At 42.6% G+C, this 18119-nt stretch overlaps 1 protein-coding gene across 2 annotated transcripts in view; it reads left to right on the top strand.

Moving 5' to 3' along the window:
* Window positions 1-6460: 6460 nt before the first annotated feature.
* Window positions 6461-18119, top strand: part of ODAD2 (outer dynein arm docking complex subunit 2) — a 53874-nt gene continuing 42215 nt past the window's right edge. For both annotated transcript variants that reach the window (XM_060192645.1, XM_060192646.1), the window contains exons 1-7: window positions 6461-6789; window positions 9939-10096; window positions 12709-12901; window positions 13589-13695; window positions 13894-14030; window positions 15223-15339; window positions 17343-17548. In XM_060192645.1, coding sequence (XP_060048628.1) covers window positions 6566-6789; window positions 9939-10096; window positions 12709-12901; window positions 13589-13695; window positions 13894-14030; window positions 15223-15339; window positions 17343-17548 — 1142 coding nt within the window. In that variant the 5' untranslated portion in view covers window positions 6461-6565. The remainder of the gene's footprint in view (window positions 6790-9938; window positions 10097-12708; window positions 12902-13588; window positions 13696-13893; window positions 14031-15222; window positions 15340-17342; window positions 17549-18119) is intronic.

Here is an 18119-nt window from a genome sequence, read left to right as displayed (position 1 = left end):
TCAGACCTGCTTCACTGCTAGTGAAGCATCCCCACTGCAGGTGGGGAACGGGGGCTTGAACCCAGGCCCTTGCACATGGTACTATGTGTTTAAGAGACTCAATTATTGTACAATACACTGAACATATCTTACCTACCCAACACCACAACTTTGACTAGCTGACCCACAAAGACGCTCAGAGGACTTCTGTTAGCTTCCGGTTAAGAAAAATCACTGGATAAAAAGCCTATTTTACAGTGGGGTACCAGATCTCACGCAACTGGGTTTACACTATATTGAAAGAGTATATTCTGGAGTATATTACACTATATTGAAAGATTATATTCTGGAGGTAAAGGCTCCTTAGGCAAAACGATCCACTCCTTTCCTATTCCAACTTCTGTACTCAAATAGACAAGAGCCCAAACCCATCTCATTATTCTGTGTCTGCAGAAGGCTCCAGTTTTGAGCTGGGACATGACCCTATCCCGCCGCCAAGGTCCCTTTGTATCTGACTCTTTGATTTAGGGAAATAATCCAGTTCGAGTCCCTAAATACTCTCCCACCTTATATTATCCAGTGCTGCTCTCTATATATCCTTACACCCACCCCTCCATTACAAATGGCTCATTAGGCGTGATGGTAGATAACATAATGGTTATACAAGGAGACTCTCATGCCTGAGGCTCCAAAGTCCAAGTTAGTCCCCCACACCACCATAAGTCAGAGCTCAGCAGTGCTCTGGTAATAAATAAATAAATAAATAAATAAATAAATAAATAAACAGGGTGTCTGGTGGTAGTGCAGCGGGTTAAGTGCACATGGCATGAAGCGCAAGGACCAGCATAAGGATCCTGGTTCGAACCCCCACCTGCAGGGGGCGGGGTCGCTTCACTAGCAGAGTAGCAGGTCTGCAGGTGTCTGTCTTTCACTCCCCATCTCTGTCTTCCCCTCCTCTTTCCATTTCTCTGTCCTATCCAATGACACCAATAACAATAATAATAACCACAGCAATAAAAATAAATAAATAAATAGGGGGCCTGGCAGTAGTGCAGCAGGTCAAGCACACATGGCCCAAAGTGCAAGGACCCTTGCAAGTTTCCTAGTTTGAGCCCCCAGCTCCCCACCTGCAGGGGGGTCGCTTCACAGGCGGTGAAGCAGGTCTGCAGGTGCCTTTCTCTCCCCTTCTCTGTCTTCTTTTCCTCTCTCGATTTCTTTCTGTCCTATCCAACAACAACAGCAATGACAACAATTATAATAATAATGGCAACAAGGGCAACAAAAAAAGGGGGTGGAGGGATGGCCTCCAGGAGTACTGGATCCATAATGCAGGCACCGAGCCCCAGCGATAACCCTGGAGGCAAAAATAAATAAATAAATAAATAAATAAACAAATAAATAGTAAATGGTTCATTCTCTTTCTCCCCAGTCCACGCCCCAACGTTTTCTTTCTTTCCTCTACTCCTGAAGCCAGCCCCATTGGTTTTTCGGAGTAGACATTCTTTCTGGTGAAATGTCTACTGGTGAAGGGTGACAACCAAATCAGCAAAGGTAAAAAAAAGAAAGTTACAATTTTTTATTTTTTTAAAGTTCATTCCAATTCTCTGAACCAGACTACTGAGGGGGGATGCATTGGATCGACCTTCTCGTGGTGCATCCCATGAGTACCCATTTATTGGGGAAACTGACGATCCTTCCTAGCCGACTGAATCCACATGGATCCCAGTCACTTTCAAAGCCAGCAATAAGCAGACATCAGGCTCAACCTGACGCTGTTGACTGGCTACGGAAGAAGGGCAAACGCTAGAAGAAGAAGAACTACTGAGGGGCTGTGCCTGCCTTTCCACTTTGGACCAGAGCATTCTACCTAGTTTGCCTGGGGGGAGAGACATGCAAGCCTCCAATGCCTCACCCTCTGGAGAAGCAGAGCCCAGAGCCTGCAAGGGAAGCCTGTGAGGAAAACCACAAAATTCCAACTTGCTCTCTGCAGCTAAGCTGCTGCAAAACCTCTGAGCTGAAGGAAGATAAAAGCTTATCCCACCACGGGGGGGGGGGGGGGGGGTACGGGCGGGTGCTAGCTCAGCGGGTTAAGCACACGTGGCGCAAAGCGCAAAGGACCAGCATAAGGATCCCAGTTCGAGCCCCCGCCTCCCCACCTGCAGGGGAGTTGCTTTATAGGCGGTGAAGCAGGTCTGCAGGTGTCTATCTTTCTCTCCCCCTCTCTGTTTTCCCCTCCACGAACAACATCAACAATAATTACAACAACAAGGGTAACAGAAGGGGGAAAAAATAAAGCTTATTCCAACTGGAGGAGGTCAGTGGGAGCAGCATGCAGGCTGCACGTGGCTGCTCACGTGCTGTTTACCGGTCGCTTAGCAACCGTGCCACGCGGAGCGCAGAGGCGGGTGAGGAGGAGCCTGGGCGCTGCAGGTAGGTGAGTGCTGGGGCGCCTGCAGGGCTGTGGAATGAGGGGTCCTCTCTGCTCCCTGGGGTCCCCCTCCGCGTCCGGGGGCTCACCCCGCCGCCAGTGCTCTGCCTCTGCCCCCCTGGTTCGAAAAATGGGGGCTGGGAGACACTCCTGGGCCCAGTTTGTGAGTCATGCTCTCTCTCTCTCTCCATCACTCATTGTTTCCTTTCATTCCTGGGGCTCGAAATTCGCCCCCCCCTCCTCTCTTCCATCTCCATCTCTACGCCTTCCAGCCCCAGGACGCCTCGCCCTCCCTGCATGGATCTGGGGACTCCTTTGCTCCTTTGCCCCTCCAGTGCACACCTCTCTGCCCTGCCCCTGGGGTATTTATATATTAAATTTATATATCAGGGAGTTGGGCGGTAGGCCAGCAGGCTAAGCGCACGTTGCCACGTGCCTTGCAAAGCGCAGGGACCAGCGTAAGGATCCCGGTTCGAGCCCCTGGCTCCCCACCTGCAGGGGAGTCGCTTCACAGGCGGTGAAGCAGGTCTGCAGGTCTCTGTCTCTCCCCCTCTCTGTCTTCCCCTCCTCTCTCCATTTCTCTCTGTCCTATCCAACAACAATGACATCAATAATAATAACCACAACAATAAAAACAACTAGAGCGGCAAAAGGGAATAAATAAATATTTTTAAAATTGTATATATTAAATAGATCTACATCTCTGTCTTAAATTTATATATTAAATAGATCTATTTCTCTGGCAGCCTCCTGCTTCTCTTTCCCTGTCTTTCTCTGTGGCCTTTGCAGTTTGTGGACACACTGCCTGCCCCTTACAGCCACTTTGTCCCCCAAATCTTCACAAGGGTTCTTTCTTCCACAGTAGTGATGTTGGAGGGAGGGTGGGGAGTCCTGCTTGGTGCCTTTGTCATGTAACTGTACACAGGGCTTGAGTTTGGCCAAATTCAGGATCCTATTCATTCATGTCACTTGTGAAATGCTGAATTTTTTCTTTTTAGATTTATTTAAAAACTTTATTTTATTTGATAGAACAGAGAAATTGAGAGGGAGGGAGAGAGAGAGAGAGAGAGACATCTGCAGCACTGATTCGCCACTTCTAAAGCTTTCTCCCTGCAGGTGGGGAACAGGAGCTTGAACCTGGTTCCTTGTTCATGGTAATACGTGCACTCAACCAGGTGCGCCACCAGCTGCCCCCTCTGATTTTTCTGTACGTTTCCCTAAATAGCTTCTCAGCAAGCCCTTTTAAGTAAGGACTGACTTCCTGGTCACCAACCACATCTGTAGATCAGATGCTGCTTCCTGTTCTGTGGTCTTTTATAAAGGAGTCCATCTTCTGTTCAGGTGTTACAGGCTGTTCAAGAATAGGTTTCTTTTCTTTTTCTAATTTTATTTATTTATTTATTTCCTTTTGTTGCCCTTGTTGTTTTATTGTTGTAGTTATTACTGTTATTTTTATTGATGTCGTCGTCGTTGGATAGGACAGAGAAAAATGGAGAGAGGAGGGGAAGACAGAGAGGGGGAGAGAAAGACACCTGCAGACCTGCTTCACCGCCTGTGAAGCGACTCCCCTGCAGGTGTCTCGAATCAGAATCCTTCCGCCTTTCCTTGCACTTTGTGCCACCTGCGCTTAACCCACTGCTCTACTGCCGGACTCCCTGGTTTATTTTCTTTATGATACTGGACCTTTGCAACTGACCCTTTGCAAGGAAAAGCAAATTCTTTATCTGCTGTATTAATTTTTTTAAATTATCCTCTATTTATAGAAACAAGCAGGCACTTTTTTTCTTTTAATCGTTAAAGGTCTTTACGATCTTATTCATGTATTTATTGTAGCTGTGCTTCTTAGCTCAGAGGACTCTTAGGCGGGGTAGAAGCTGGGGGACACTTGTCTGGATCACAGGCTCTACTTTTCGTATTTTTACCCAAGTTATGCCGACCATGTTTGAACATCACTGGAGTTCGTGGAATCAATATTGTAGCTTTGATTTTCTTGGTAAATTAAAAAGCTGTAAGAAGTTGCTCATACTCAAGATGAAAATCTCTGAGTTTCTTCTCTAGAATCTTTTGAGCATTAAAGATGGAGGTGGAAAGGAGAAAGTTATTATTCTGGTTTTAATTTGATAAGCATTCTAATATTCTGGAAGGGAGGTTTTAATGATCAGTGTTATTCCAAATGAGAAAACAAACAAACAAGAGAGGGGGAAGAAACTTTAATTTCCATTATGAATGAATCTCAGAATGTTTTGTTTTAATTTTTATTTTATTTGTAAAATAAAAATATTAACAGGACCATAGGACAAGAGGGGTACAAGTCCACATAGTTCCCACCACCAGAGTTCTATGTCCCATCCCCTCCCTTGAAAGCTTTCCTATTCTTTATCCCTCTGGGAGCATAGACCCACGATCATCGTGGGATGCAGAAGGTGGAAGGTCTGGCTTCTGTAATTGCTTCTCACTGGACATGGGCATTGACAGACTGATCCATACTCTCAGCCTGTCTCTATCTTTCCCTAGTGGGGCAGGACTCTGGAGAGGTGGGGTTCCAGGACACATTGGTGAGGTTGTTTGCCCAGAGAAGAGAGGCTGGCGTCATGGTAGCATCTGCAACTTGGTGGCTGAAAAAGCATTAAGATACAAAGCAGAACAAATTGTTTAATAATTAGCAACCTAAAGGCAAGAATATAGCAGATGAGATTTGGGGGTCTCCATTTTGGAAAAAGCTAGTAGGTCTATTTTAGGTATATTCCAAGGGACCATGACTTTCCTAATTTTTGCCTGAGCCTGACAGCTAACATGCAGATGGACCCAAGGTATTGTCTGTGGAGATGGTATCAGAGTTGAAAATAGAAAGCTGAATCAAGGAAGAGAGTACCTTCCAAATATGGGAAACGTATATAAATATCGTTAACTATAAACCCCATTGATTTAATCTGGGGCTCATATTCAGTTCAGACCGATTTTTAAGTTGGTCTGATTTTTATCTAGCCATGACAAAATTTATTTCATTTGAATTTCTGTCTGAAAACTTTTTAATGACAGATTCTTTTGAGAACTGATTTGGAAAGAGCAGATCTCATTTGCTTTCTCACATTTATTCTTCAGGAAGTTGGGTGAGTGACAGGAAAATATTCTGGGCAGGTAGTATATTTAGATTGCTCAAAACCCCTGGTTATTAGGATCAATATCTACTAGAAATTTTTTCAGGAAAAAAATTAAAATCATACTTAGTATTCTGACCCCAGTACTAGTTCAGAAGGCACCTGGGAAACTTGCTCTCAGAATAATGCTGATTCATCCTGGAACTGGGATAGGTATAACATATGTAAGAAAGCCAAAACACTAGCATTCACCTTAGTGCCTTAGTTGTAAGTGAAGTGTGGCCAACCCAAAGGAGCTCGCTCCACTCAGCTAGACCCCTCAGAGCTAAGAACTAAAGGCCTGTCTACTTCCTCCACTTTGCCCTTCACTTAGGGCATTCCTTTTCCATGTCTGCACCCCCACCCCACCCCCAGTAATTTGCGTTTCCTGACTTAAATCCCTGGAAAATGAGGGGGAAAAAATTCTCATTTTCACTGAATTCCATTGGACATTCCTAAGTACTCGTCAATTTTGCTTAGAGCTGGTTCACGGATAATTATTTTATTTGAACTGCACAACTTGACTGGGAAACGAGTCTCTCAGATTTGCAAGCAGAATGTGGGCTGGCATGCTGATGGCTTAAACTCTGGGCTGTGTTTCCATGACAAGGTGGATACTGTTATCTCTTTATCCCCTCCCCTTCCCTGCCCTTTTAAGTTTTGTTTTGCCACCAGGGTTATTGCTTGGTGCCTGCACAAAGAACCTATCACTTCCAGACTCCCAGTGGCTGTTCCTCCTGTCTCTCTCTTTCCCTCCCCCTCTCTCCTCCCCTCCTCATTTGGTAGGGCAGAGAAATTGAGAGGGGAGGAGGAAGATACAGAGGGGGAGAAACACCTGCAGACCTGCTACACTGCTCCTAAAGCTTTCTTCCGCCACCCCCCACCCCCCACCCCTCTGCAGGTGGGAATCCCAGATCTTTGTGTATAGTTAACTTGTGCTCTGCCACCCGGACTCCTTCCTAAGGCTTCCTGCTCTGATGTAGAGTGTGTGCTGGGCACAGAGTGAGCATCAGCAGACCCCATGGGCGTGGCTCTGACCAAGTCAGCACAGTGGACAGCAGCTGGATATGGGCCCACAGCATTGGAAGTTACCCCTCTAAATGAAGCGATATTGAAAGAAATTATTGAGTTTATAGAGAATTTTCTCTATAACCATCCCCAAGAGGCAGAGTATGTTTTTGCAGAACCACTTGAGTGGAAGACAAACTTGGAACCATCAGCCTTCGGATCTGGTTACATCGTCAGGTAAGCTGGCTCCTTCTTTGCTTCTGGAATTGAATGTCTTCCTTGTAGATACTTTTGCTGACTGGTTGTGGGTCCAGGAAGGCCGCTCACTTCTCTGTCTCAGCAATCCTCTCAACTAAGGGCTGCAAACTAGAGGCACTCAGGTGAAATCTGAGGATATTTTGTTTGGTCACCGTCTCATTTACGTTCATGTAAATTCACATTTCTTTTGCTAGGATATAAATTTTCCATGTTCCCAGACTCTCAGTGATTGTTATTATTTATTTATTTATTTACCTATTTTAAAGATTTATGTATTAGAGAGCCAGAAAACCAGTCCATCACTCTAACACATAGGGACCAAACTCAGAACTGTCTCCTGGCAAGTCCTGTGTTCCAACATCCTGCCATCTCCTAAGTCATTGTTCTGGTGATGTCTCAAGTAGACAAAACACCTTCCATTATTTAGGTCTACCGGTTAATTGATTGGCAGAGATAGAGAGATGTATATTTTGGGTAATATTTCTCGGCAACCAGCATTGTCCTCCAATGAGTATGACACTTGAGGTTTTTTTAAAAAAAATTCTACCAGGCTGGCAGGATAGCTCACTTGGATAGTGTCCTGCTCTGCCATGTGCTCAGCACAGGTTCGAGTCTGGCCCCTAGCACGCTGAAGGAAGCTTGCTGCTATGGTCTCTTTCACTTTCTCTTTGACTTTCTACCTTTCTGTCTTTATCTAAAACAAACAAAAACAAACAAACAAACAAAAAACCCTACCTCTTTCTCAGATAGGGGGATACATATTCATATAAAAATTTGGACATGACTGGGATTTTGGTGAGATCGGAAGATACCGGATGTTTCCATAGTTGGTCTTGATCATGTACACTCTTTCTGCTGGCCCCCAAACCAAAGCATGTTCAGCAGCCTGTGGCCAGTGGGCATTTGCCGCCTCCAGCAATTGGACAGGTGATGTCAGGGGTCCTCAGGAGCCAGCAGGATGTACTATGAAACCCCCGCCTCATTCTTTGCACACTTCTCTCTTAGCTGTTGGCTTTTCGTAGAACTTTTATCTGCATCTTTAAAGTTGGGAAAGCTACCCCTCTCCTTCCAGGTCAGATTTAAGTCTAAAAACACATGTGAATGGCCAGAATCATCATAAAGGACTTAATGCTTAGAGTCTCTGAATGTATTTCCACCAAATTGGAATATTGGTTAATGCTTTCAGATAAATACAGATGACTCTTGAGAGGCAGGTGGTGGCACTCCCAGTTAAGCATACTACTCTATAGAGCCTAAGGACCCTGGTTCAAGTCCCTGCTCCCCACCTTTAGTGGGGACACTTCATGAGTGGCAAAGCAGGTCTGTAAGTGTCTATCTTTCTGTTTTCTCCTCCTCCCCGCTCAATCTCTCTCTGTCCTATCCAATAAAATGGAAAAGGGAAACAAACAAACAAAAAAGCCACATGACTCTCCTTGGGGACATACACTGTCTTTGGCCTTTTGTTCCAAAGTCAGTTTTGTCTGTACCGAAAGGCATTTCAAGTAGGTAACCCTACTCCTTTTTAATGATCCCTGCAGGTACTTAGTGGCAATGCAGTTGTACTGTATCCTCATGTCTCATCCGATGTGGTCTGTGTTTTAGTGGCTGTCTCTCAGGCAGTCAGTACAGAGTCGGATCAGCCTGCTGACTCAGGCTAGTTGACCTGTGACACTGCAGCTAGCCCCTTATTCACAGGCTGAAAAGGTTGTACACATGTTTCACCAGCCAACTTCTTCCCTTTGGTGCAGATTGTTATAAATGGACTAGCAAGGCACAACGCTTTTCATGTGCTGCATGATTCATTCTTTGCCTTTGGAATCATCCCCAAAGTACAGCTCTTCATCCTGTAAAAACATCTGTCATCATCTCTTCATGTTGTTTTCTTTTTTTTCTTTTTTTAGGGGGAGGACTCATCTGTTTTATTTTAATGGAAACCGTCGGTCTCTCTATATGATCATTTCCCATCTCTTTTGTTCTTATCAGATAGGGTGAGATTAATAATCTTTCTTAAACACTTCAGACTGAAGCCCAAATCCACTCTAAACTAAAGACAGATGAGGCCACTCAAGGGGACCACCATCTGTTGGGGAGAGGCACACAGTGCTGAGGTGCTTTGATTTTTTTTTTTTTTGTTTTGTTTTCTTAGCATGTCCCTTGGAAGATTTGTAAAGTGGAGAACCATTCAGAGTCCCTTGATGTGACATCTTATTGCCTTCTCTTTTTTTTTTTTTAAATATTTATTTATTCCCTTTTGTTGCCTTTGTTTTATTGTTGTAGTTGTTGTTGTTACTGATCTCGTTGCTGTTGAATAGGACAGAGAGAAATGGAGAGAGGAGGGGAAGACAGAGAGGGGGAGAGAAAGACAGACACCTGGAGACCTGCTTCATCACCTGTGAAGCGACTCCCCTGCAGGTGGGGAGCCGGGGGCTCAAACCGGGATCCTTACGCTGGTCCTTTGTGCTTTGTGCCACCTCTGTTTAATCCGCTGTGCTACTGCCCGACTCCCTTGCCTACTCTTTTCTTTCTCTGGCTGAACTCTGATTTTTGGAATCACATCCACTTCAATATGGCCGTATGTTAGTCTCTAGCTTCATGTCTCATTCTGCAGTGACTCACTGGTGTGTGTGAGTGGGGACAGACCGTCATATTGTAGCAGTTCTGCGTAGAGGAGGAGCCAGCTGTCTGAGCACAGTGGTCACCTCCTCCTCCCAGTAATGGACACAACTTTCACAATTCAGACCTCCCTGTGTCCAAGTTTTCTGATGTATCACTAATGCCTGAATTACATGATCTCTGTGGTTGGACCCAGTCCTGAAGTTGTGTTGTTTTATGAGACAATAATTACTGTGTTTTGGTAACATATGTAAGCCATGGTATCAATGCCAGGGGTGGGAAATTTGTTAGTGAGCTCTTTTCCCCCCTGAGAATGACTATTGCTGGGGCTCAGTGTCTGCACTAGGAATCCACTGCTCCTGAAAGTCATCAAACGGATGAGTTTTGAGCAAGAGATGTTTGTTTAAATTCTGTATTTTATAATGATACATAAGGGAATGTCTTAAGGCCAGCTTCTACAGGAATCCAAGTAACCTTCAGGTTTTTTTTTAACCCCCCCCCCCCACATTTTTTAGCGAAACAGCAGTCGAATCAAAAGAAGTTGATAACAATGGACAGCCTTTGCTTTCTCTGTCTGTACCACACGTCCAAATTAGGAGCTTTGGACAGCTGTCACAGTTTTTATTTATTGCGAAAGACTCAAAGCTGAAGGAAGCACAACTGTGTGTGGAAGGTGATATTTATACTCCAGTCTGGTTTAAACTTTCAGAAAATAGGGGGTAGGGGTAGTGGGTAGGGGCCATTTGTTATATAGTCTCTAAGGAAAAATGTACTATAACCTCAAAAGTAAAGAAGAAAATCATATATTCAGCTTCATAAAAATGTCATTAATTTCCCTTGGCCAAAATGTTGTGCTTTTATCAAATTCTGACTTTAACAGAGAGGCCTGATCCTTCATTATTATTAAGCTTGTAGAACCTTCATAGCTTCTGATGACCAGAGGCCTACAGCCCAGTCAGGGCTGTGTCAAGAGAGAAGACAGATGCGCATAGCCAGCACTGGAATCCTGAGGGTGATGGATAGAACTGCTTCCTTTAAAATCATGTCGATCCCCCCTCTAGCTGCTAGCCCATAATAATCTGCTTTCTGTTTTCTCAGTGGTATTCCACTGTAGACTGCAAAGCCTTCAGTGAATCCTTAGTCTCCTTCAATAGGAATCAGATAACCTGTTCATTTAGAATATATAATGTTCTCATTATTATTAAATAATCATGCAAAAAATAGAATAGGGTTGATTGTTAACTTTAGTTGGTTCCTACATATTTGTTAGAAGTAGACATGGGAGTCAGGCAGTAGCGCAGCGGGTTAAGCGCAGTTGGCACAAAGCACAAGGACCAGCGTAAGGATCTTGGTTTGAGCCCCAGGTTCCCCACATGCAGGGGAGTCGCTTCACAGGCGGTGAAGCAGGTCTGCAGGTGTCTATCTTTTTCTCCCCCTCTGTCTTCCTCTCCTCCCTCCATTTCTCTCTGTCCTATCCAACAACAACAACACCAATAACAACAATAATAACTACAACAATAAAACAACAAGGGCAACAAAAGGGAATAAATAAATAAATAAGAATAGAAAAAAGTAGACCTGTCTAACAGGAGGTAATAGGACTGTGTATAAGTTTTCCTTCTGGAATCAAAGCTGGCAGGACTCAGACACAAGTTACCTGAGTTCTTACCCTTCTTTGCTTCTGTCTGTTTTCAGTGAGGTTGGAAAATTGCTCTTTAGAAAGGGGAAATACAAAGCAGAACCCAGACTGGGTTTGGTTTATTATACCAAAGTAAAAGATTCTGAGGTGGGGGCAGGGGTGGGGGAGGATTCAGGTCCTGGAACATGATGGCAGAGGAGGACCTAGAGGGAGTAGAATTATTATGTGGAAAACTTGAGAAATGTTACACATGTACAAACTACTGTATTTTACTATCAACTGTAAACCATTAATCTCCCCAGTAAAGGAAAAAAGAAGAAGAAAAAGAGCTTTTAGGGATGAGATGGTGGCACACCCAATTGATGGTACATGTTACCATGCTTAAAGACCTGAGTTCAAGTTCCAGACACCACCTTCAGGGGGAATGCCTCAGGAGTAGTGAATAGGGCTATAAGCATCTCTCTTTCCACTGTTTTTCTCTATCTCCTTCTTCTCCCATCTTATTTTCTCAGTCCTATTATGGAAGAAAAAAAATAAAGTAACTGCAGGAAACAGAAGATTCGTGCAGGCACTGAGCCTAAGTTATAACCCTGGAGGCAATAAAAAAAGAAGTGATTTTATTTATTTATTTATTTATTTATTTATTTATTTATTTATATTTTGGCCTCCAGGGTTATCAGTGGGGCTTGGTGCTTGTGCTACAAATCCACTGCTTCTGGATGCCATCTTTTTTTCCCATCGTTGTTGTTGGATAGGACAGAGAAAAATGGAGAGGCGGGGAAGACAGGGGGAGAGAAAGATAGACACCTGTGGACCTTCTTCACCACCTGTGAAGCGACTCCTCTACAGGTGGGGAGTCGAGGGCTTTAAGTGGGATCTTTGCACTGGCCCTTGCACTTCAAATTTTGTGCACTTAACCCAGTAGGCCACCATCTGACCTCCAGAAGAAAATGACTTTAAAGATATGAGCACCCTCTTTCTCTCCTGCCTCCTTCTCTTTATCAGGCTGTCTGTATATCAAAACTTCTTTCCGCAAGAGAGGTGAAATCTCATAAAAAGCAGTTAATAGAGGCATGATTGTTCACTAAGTTCAGCTTTGTAGGATTATTTGAATGGATCTTCTGAACAATGGCCAACAATCAAACATAACAAGAAGGAATGGAGACCCCAGGTCCCCACCTGCAGGGGAGTCACTTCACAGGAGGTGAAGCAGGTCTGCTTGTGTCTATCTTTCTCTCCCCCTCTCTATCTCCACTCCTCTCTCATTTTCTCTCTGTCCTATCAAAAAAAAAAAAAAAAAAAAAAAAAAGGAAACTATGGCTATCAGGAACAGTGGATTCATAGTACAGGCACCAAGCCCCAGTGATAACCCTGGAACAAAAAACAAAGGATGTCTTTATCCTAGTTGGAAGTTAACAACTACAAATGAAATCACACAGTTCAAGGTAGAACAACAGCTCAAAGGATATTTAAAAAAAAAGTTCTGAGTATAGTAGAGTCTGAGAAATAGAGATTAATAATCTTAATTGGGTATATAAGATAAAGTTTAATAATAGAAACAGTTTTGAGTGGGTTTTCATCTTTTTGTTTTCATAATAAAAGACAAGGTGACGATTTTTATCTATTTACTTTTTTTTTTCAATCAGCTAACAGAAATCCTGTAGAAAAAATCCTGGGGTTGGATTATAACACAATAAAAGAAGAGTCATCAGCCTTGCGTATTCTTGAAAAACTCACCAAAGGTGACGATCCTGAAAATGAGATTAAGAGGAAGGTGGCCCACCTGCTTTACCAACTGGATCTGCACCTACTTAATAACTCCCTAAAGCATATTTCACTGTAAGTCTTTGAGACACACACACACACACACACACACACACACACACACGCTCAGCACATTAGTCACAACAAATGCCTTCAGAATTCCAGGGGAGAGAATACAAGAAAAAGAGGAAACATGTTCCTCTTGAGTTAACTTTATCTTATTAAGATGAACTTTTAGCTTACTTATTACACAAGTATTTCTAGTTCCCAAAAATAAATAAATAAATAAAAATTTGTAGTCAACATGGTTAAAATCTTGTACTGAGGTATTATCTAATTCTGAAGGCATCGGGCATCCTTGCTCTTTTTAATGTTTCAGAAAACAATTAGGTAAGTGCTGCAAATGTCATGTAGAGTCTGTAAAGTTATTTTTTATTTATTTTGAGTCTATATAAAGTTTGAAACTTGCTTTTCTAATCTTTGCTAGTATAGCACTATCTTTAGGAAATGAATTAAACATGTCAACAGGTACATTTACTGTTAAACAAACACAAATAACTAACTTCAGTGTTTTAACGGTGTTAATATTATAACATGGCAAAGACTGTGGTGTTTGTTCTTGGGAAATTCAGTTGCAGTTTTAATTACAAAGAAAGATAGTCTCCCTGATATCCTGAAAAATTATTCTTGTGGATTCTATTTTAATGTATCTTGAAAAATAATTTGTAACCACCCTCTTCATCCTTTCTTTTTCCTTTCTAGAGAAATACGTTTAAATCCAGTGACTGTTAAGAATGACATTGAGCTGCTCAAGCGTTTCTCAGGCAAAGGAGAACAGACGGTCTTAGAATTTATCGAATATACCTCAGGTTTCTGTTTCCTCGGGTCTATTTTGTTGCATGGCTTCTTAAATATGCTATAAGGTGCTTCTGTGGCTCCACTCACAGGGATTATTCAAGAAAATGACAGCTTGAAATATAACCGTATGCATTTGGGGGGGCGGCGACAACACATTTCACAAAGCTGTAGGTTTGGGCATCTTGTAACTGACTGATGATCTGTTTCAGATTATGAATTTTCAAATGGGTGCCGGGCCCCGCCTTGGAGACAGATTCACGGGGAGATCTGCTATGTGCTGGTGAAACCACATGACGCGGACACTCTGTGCCTCACTTGTAGCTCAGAAGGAGTATTTTTAAATGGGGTAAGGAAGCTTTTGAAAAACAGTCTTGGGGGCTAGGCGGTGGTGACATGCACTGGGTTAAGCGTACATAGTACAAAGTGCAAGGACCCATGAAAATGCAAGAATCCCAGTTCAAGCCCCCCACTCCCCACCTGAAGAGGGGGTTGCTTCACAAGCAGTGAAACAGTTCTGCAGGTATCTATCTTTCTCTCTCACCTCCTCTCTCTATCTGTACCTCCCCTCTCAATTTCTCTCTGTTCTATCCAAAAAAAATTTTTTTAATGGTCACAACAGCGGGTTAAGTGCACGTGGTGCAAAGCAAGGACTGCATAAGGATCCCTGTTAGAGCACCCAGCTCCCCTGCAGGGGAGTCACTTCACAGGTGGTGAAGCAGGTCTGCAGGTGTCTGTCTTTCTCTTCCCCTCTCTGTCTTCTTCTCCTCTCTCCATTTCTCTCTGTCCTATCCAACAACGAAGGATATTAGCAATAACAATAATAACCACAACAAGACTACAACAACAAGGGCAACAAAAGGGGAAAAATGGATTCATGGTGCACAGGCACTGAGCCCCAGCAATAACCCTGGAGGCAAAAAAAAAAAAAAGGTAGGTAAAGATGAGAATAAAACCAGGGTGTGGAGAGACTAATGATTCCATAGAAATCCTAACCCTAAAATAAGCCTCTTGCCACTGTGCTACACAGAACAAGAGCTGGGTGTGACAAACAGAAATAAGCTTTCTGTTGGTGACATCCTCTTGTTGAAGTCTTGGATGAGCTCACCAAAGGCTGTTGAGGTCACAATGGTGTTTTCACACAGAGGAGTAAGAAGGGTGGAAATTCTTGACTTCTTTGCTGAATTGTGAAGTGCCTTGCAGACAAAAAGAAGGTCCCAGTAAAGTCTGGTTAGTTGGATGAATAAGCATGTGGATGGATGGATGGATGGATGGATGGATGGATGGATGATGGATGGATGGATGATGGATGGATGGAATGAGGCTGTGTGGGTGGATGGATGGTTGAATGGATAGATGGGTGGGGTGGGTGGATGGTTGGATGGGTAGGAGGTAGATGAGTGGGTGGATGCAAAAGCAAAAGCGTAGCAAAAACTACGTTTGAGTTATTAACTATTATTATTAGTAACTAGATTATTCTAGTTATTAACTAAATTCTTCTATAGCTATTTTTCCTATCACCAATTTTTTTTCTCCCAAAGGGCAAAACAGATGATGAAGGAGAAATTAATTATGAGAGAAAGAGTGAAGTTTATAAAGACCTTGTCACACTTTTAAAAGATAAATCTGCAAAGTTTTCAGAAAATATGTCAAGACAGGTAAGTTTTGTGTTTTCTTGAATATTTATAATGTGTTCCTTGGCTCCAGATTTCTGCTCTCCTTTTACTTAGATCTTAATTTCAGCAAGGATTTGTAACTTTCAGTGCACAGGCCTTACGAACCTCTCCTGAAACCTGGTTGTAATGACTTCATATTTAAGATCTGCTGTGGATGTCAAACTTTCAATTTCTGATTATTTGCTATGACTACATAAAAATACAATGGGTTTTTGTATACTGACTTTATATTTTGAAACCATATAAGTTCAAATAGCTTAAAAATATTACTAGTGATTTAACAGGGTTTAACAGAGCTATAGGGTTTCAGGGGCATAACTCCATCCCCATGCCTGATGGGTATAAGCCTCTATACTCTTCTGCAAAGTTCCGTGCCCTCCAGTAATCAGCACTGTTCTCACAAAGTCTGAGTAAACACACTAGTTTTTAATACCTGCCTTGTAGATGTCAGGAGGTTTTCTAGGTTAAGTACTATGAATAAAGGCTCTTCTCCTACTGTGTTTTAATTTTAGTGCATTTAACTCACTAGCTGGGAGCGTCCAGTACAGAGTGGAATTGTAATTGATGATGAAAAGAAAAACGTTTAGTTTCTCACTATTATCATTAAAATTTCAACTGAGCCAGCAAGATTGATCCCCTAGTTAGTGCTTCTATTTTGCCATGTGTATGAGCCAAGTTCACGACCTCTCTACCACACTGGGGGAAGCTTCTGTGCTATGTGTTTTTCCCTCTCTCCCTCTGTCTCTGTTTTACTCATTCTGAATAAGACAGACTGGAGGAGTGAAACCCTGATAATGATGATCACAAAACCAAAATGTATTTATCAATGAGAGAGGGAGAGAGAGAGGGAGAGAAGCAGAGCCTTACTCTAGCGCATGTGATAGCTGTGATCAAACTCAGGATCTCTTGCTTGAGAGTCTGGCACTCTAGCCCCTGTGTCACTTCCTGGGCTGCAAGTTTTTCATTTTTAAACGTTTATTTCTCCTTTATAAGAGTGAGAGAGGGAGGTAGAGACTGATCAGCTAGAGCACTGCTGCATCTTATTTGAGCTGGGGATTGAACCCAGTGCTTCATACAAAGAGGACTTGCACCCTACCCACTGAGCTACAGTGCTTCATACAAAGAGGTCTTGCACCCTACCCATTGAGCTACCTCTCCAGCTGTCCGATTTTAATTATTAAGTATGATGTTGGCAGTAGAATTTCCAGAGGTATCCAGTGTTAGGGAAATTATTTTCTAGTCCATGCTGTTAAGAACTCTGGTATAGGAGGGATGTGGAGTCAAGTCTTTTAAATAATAGTTCTATCTAAGGTAATGTGTGTGTGTGTGTGTGTGTGTGTGTGTGTGTGTGTATGTGTATTTTAGTCTGGTAACATAACGGACATATAGATTTTTCAGATGACAAACTAATCTTCTATTCTGGGGCAAACATCATCTGTTCACGATATACCATCCTTTTATACATTTGAAAATTCAGTTTGCTAAAATTGTGTTGTTTTACATCTATCTTCATAAGGTCAGCAATGTGTAATGCTCTGTCATGTCTGTTTGATCTTGTAATACTGGCCTTGTCAAATGAGTCGGGAAGTGAAGTTGTAGCTCAGTTTTCTGGAAGAGTTTGTGTAGAATTGAGATTCTTCCCATCTCAAACATTTAGGAGAATTCACCAGTGAGCCACTTGAGCCTGGAGTATTCATTAAAGTCTAAATATCCACCATCTCTGTTTCTTTTTGAGGAGGATCTATTAGATGACCTGACAAGGCGGTTATTCTTTTTGTCCAGGTTGCTGAATGTATTGGCATAAATGTGTTGATAATATTCTCTCACCCTATTAAATATCTGTAACTATAGCCACCACTCTCATTTGTGATACTGTTCATTGGTATTTTATTTTATTTTTCTTGGTTGATTGGCCTTAAGATTCAGACTAGACAGAATTGTGAAAATGATTAGTTTCTGAAATATACCAATTTTTTTTCCCAAAGGAGTTAAAATTCAATGAAGAACACCACAAGGAAGTCAATCAACTTAGCAAGACAGCTAAGGAGGAAGAAGCAATTCCTAGTAACAGATCCACTTCTGGTTCCCACAGGAGTACATTGGAGAAGAACCAAATTAATTTGGTGAAAAGCCACATGGCCAAACGATTAGCGCCAAGTTTGAATTGGAAAGCCACGGTTGACAGCAAAGAGTATGTCCATAAAATTTGCTCAGTGAGTTTTCTGATGCATACTCAGTGGCCATCTTTGCCTCGTGTGCTTGTGACTGTTTCATAATCAAAAAAAGCACAGAGCCCTCACACCTGCCTCCATAATGCCTGTTGGTTTCTTCCCTTTCCTTTTCATAGACCAAACAAATAGTTGACACCAGCAAGTGTCCTAGGTGGGGCACCGCAACAGAGAGGGAGGAAGAGCACAACTCTCTCAGGTCCGATGAGTTTGGACTAAAAGCCCATGGAAGAGCTTGGGGAAATTACGTGTCAAGTGTGAGCGTAGCAGCAGGAACTGGGTTAAGTGTTAGGAGAGTTTGGAGTATTCAAAACCATGTGGAGTCGACTAGGGAAGCCTGCATAGTCATTTCTACAGCAGAACTTTAAATATTATTGAAAGGCTATTGCCTCATAAATATTAAGAGCCCTAAGTAAAGAAGACTCTGGTTTGATGTGTGTCTGAAATTGACAGAACTAGTTCCATTTATTATTTATAATTTCCTATAAATAGGTGCCAAAGCAGAGATTTTTAAGGACCAGCACTGTTAAGATG

This window comes from Erinaceus europaeus, chromosome 6, assembly GCF_950295315.1.
Source record: "Erinaceus europaeus chromosome 6, mEriEur2.1, whole genome shotgun sequence".
Lineage (NCBI taxonomy): Eukaryota > Metazoa > Chordata > Mammalia > Eulipotyphla > Erinaceidae > Erinaceus > Erinaceus europaeus.
Note: the sequence above shows the minus strand (reverse complement) of the source record. Positions and strands in the feature narration are given on the sequence as shown.